The sequence below is a fragment of the Cyprinodon variegatus genome, unplaced genomic scaffold (genome assembly GCF_000732505.1).
Source record: "Cyprinodon variegatus isolate N-32 unplaced genomic scaffold, C_variegatus-1.0 Scaffold114, whole genome shotgun sequence".
NCBI lineage: Eukaryota > Metazoa > Chordata > Actinopteri > Cyprinodontiformes > Cyprinodontidae > Cyprinodon > Cyprinodon variegatus.
This window is the reverse complement of record NW_015150567.1, coordinates 804,000-805,450: the sequence shown is the minus strand read 5'-3', so window position 1 is coordinate 805,450 and position 1,451 is coordinate 804,000. Positions and strand designations below refer to the sequence as shown.

At 37.8% G+C, this 1,451-nt stretch overlaps 1 protein-coding gene across 1 annotated transcript in view; it reads right to left on the bottom strand.

Moving 5' to 3' along the window:
- The window catches only part of abcc12 (ATP binding cassette subfamily C member 12), a 43,591-nt gene that overhangs the window by 11,149 nt on the left and 30,991 nt on the right, over positions 1-1,451 (bottom strand). The window contains exons 16-18 of the mRNA XM_015375181.1: positions 1,280-1,286; positions 406-504; positions 214-317 (exon numbers count right to left, since the gene is read on the bottom strand). Of these exons, the coding sequence (XP_015230667.1) occupies positions 214-317; positions 406-504; positions 1,280-1,286 (210 nt within the window). The remainder of the gene's footprint in view (positions 1-213; positions 318-405; positions 505-1,279; positions 1,287-1,451) is intronic.

Genomic DNA, 1,451 nt, shown 5'->3' with positions numbered 1-1,451 from the left:
CATCAAAAAATGGTCTCGAGAACGGTTTTGACCGCATTTGGTCTGGGTCTTGTCTCGGTCTCGGGCGCTGAGGACCAAGACCAAGACCGATCTTGAGTACTACAACACTGGCCAGAAAGGTGGAAAATGTCTGACTGTTGCATGATCCCTACTAATGAGAGTAGTAACTGAGATCAAATATAAAATGTGTGATGGGACGGACTGAACTCTCACCCCATCTCCCTTCTCCAGCCAGTAACTGAGCCACCAGTTGCTGAAGGCAGTGGATCCGATCATGAGGACTATGGTCAGGACGGTGAGGAAGGCGATGATGTATCCTGCAGTGAAACGAGTTACCAAACATTAACCAGAGAATAGCTGATAAAACAATGGTAATGAGTTGAGAAGCTGCTGTTTGTGTCGGACCTCCTACTGCCTGGCAGTACTGGTGGTAGACCCTCCAGGACACAGATCCCTCGGTGGAGGCCTCCTGACTGACCAGCTGATCTCCAGACGCCACAGGAGCTGAACAGGAACAAAATGAATCTATTCAATCCTTTGATTGAAACATCTTGCATTTATACAGCTGATTACTCCATGGTGGATTATCTGAGCAGTTTATTTTTAGCTTTTATTACTTCATTAGTTTTTTGTAGCACTTCTTTGACCCACCAGAGGTCCTCAGTTTCCTTCTCTGTCTTTGATTCTACATGTATTTCCTTATTTATATACTTCTAATTTGATTTTTGATCATTTAATCATTTAAACAGCCATAACGCCATTTTTTATTTGCTAGGTTTTACTAAAAGCTTGTTTGGTTTTACATTCAGTGTTTCTGTTTTGGGGAGCGAATTTCTCCAATGTGAGATCAATAAAGTTCAATTATATTATTATTTCTCTGTTTCTGTTCAGTTGATCATGATTTTTTAAATTAAAGCACAGTTTCTTTGTAGTTTGTATAGCAGCATGTTAGCAGCTGGAGATCGTGTTTTAAGGGGAAATCTGATCCCTCTAGATTTTGCTTTTTGCGTCAAAACAATTCACCCTCCTCAAAGCACCAGGGATATCCAGCAAATACTGTTTCTAAATGATTGAGACTTGTTTTACATCCCCTTATTAAAAACCAGCTGCAGAAATTTGATTTGACACAACCTGGCAAAGAATTTTTACATTTTAAAAAAGATAAATCTCTGATTCTGAAAATGTCTGTGATCCTGATACCGAAACATTTCACATCAGTTCTTGTTTCATGATGTAGATTTTAGATTAAAAATGTTTTGCTACTTTGTCATTTAATGACAATATTCCTAAAGAAAAAAGAGAGAAAAAGGTATTCACAACCTAATTGCATGTTAAAATAGTAAAGAATTGTTATACTGTCGGCATAGTATAACAAAACAACACAACACTAGAGAACTACTTTTAAATTATTTGAAGAAAAGAGTTTTTTCTCAAGTTCTAGAGGAAAATAT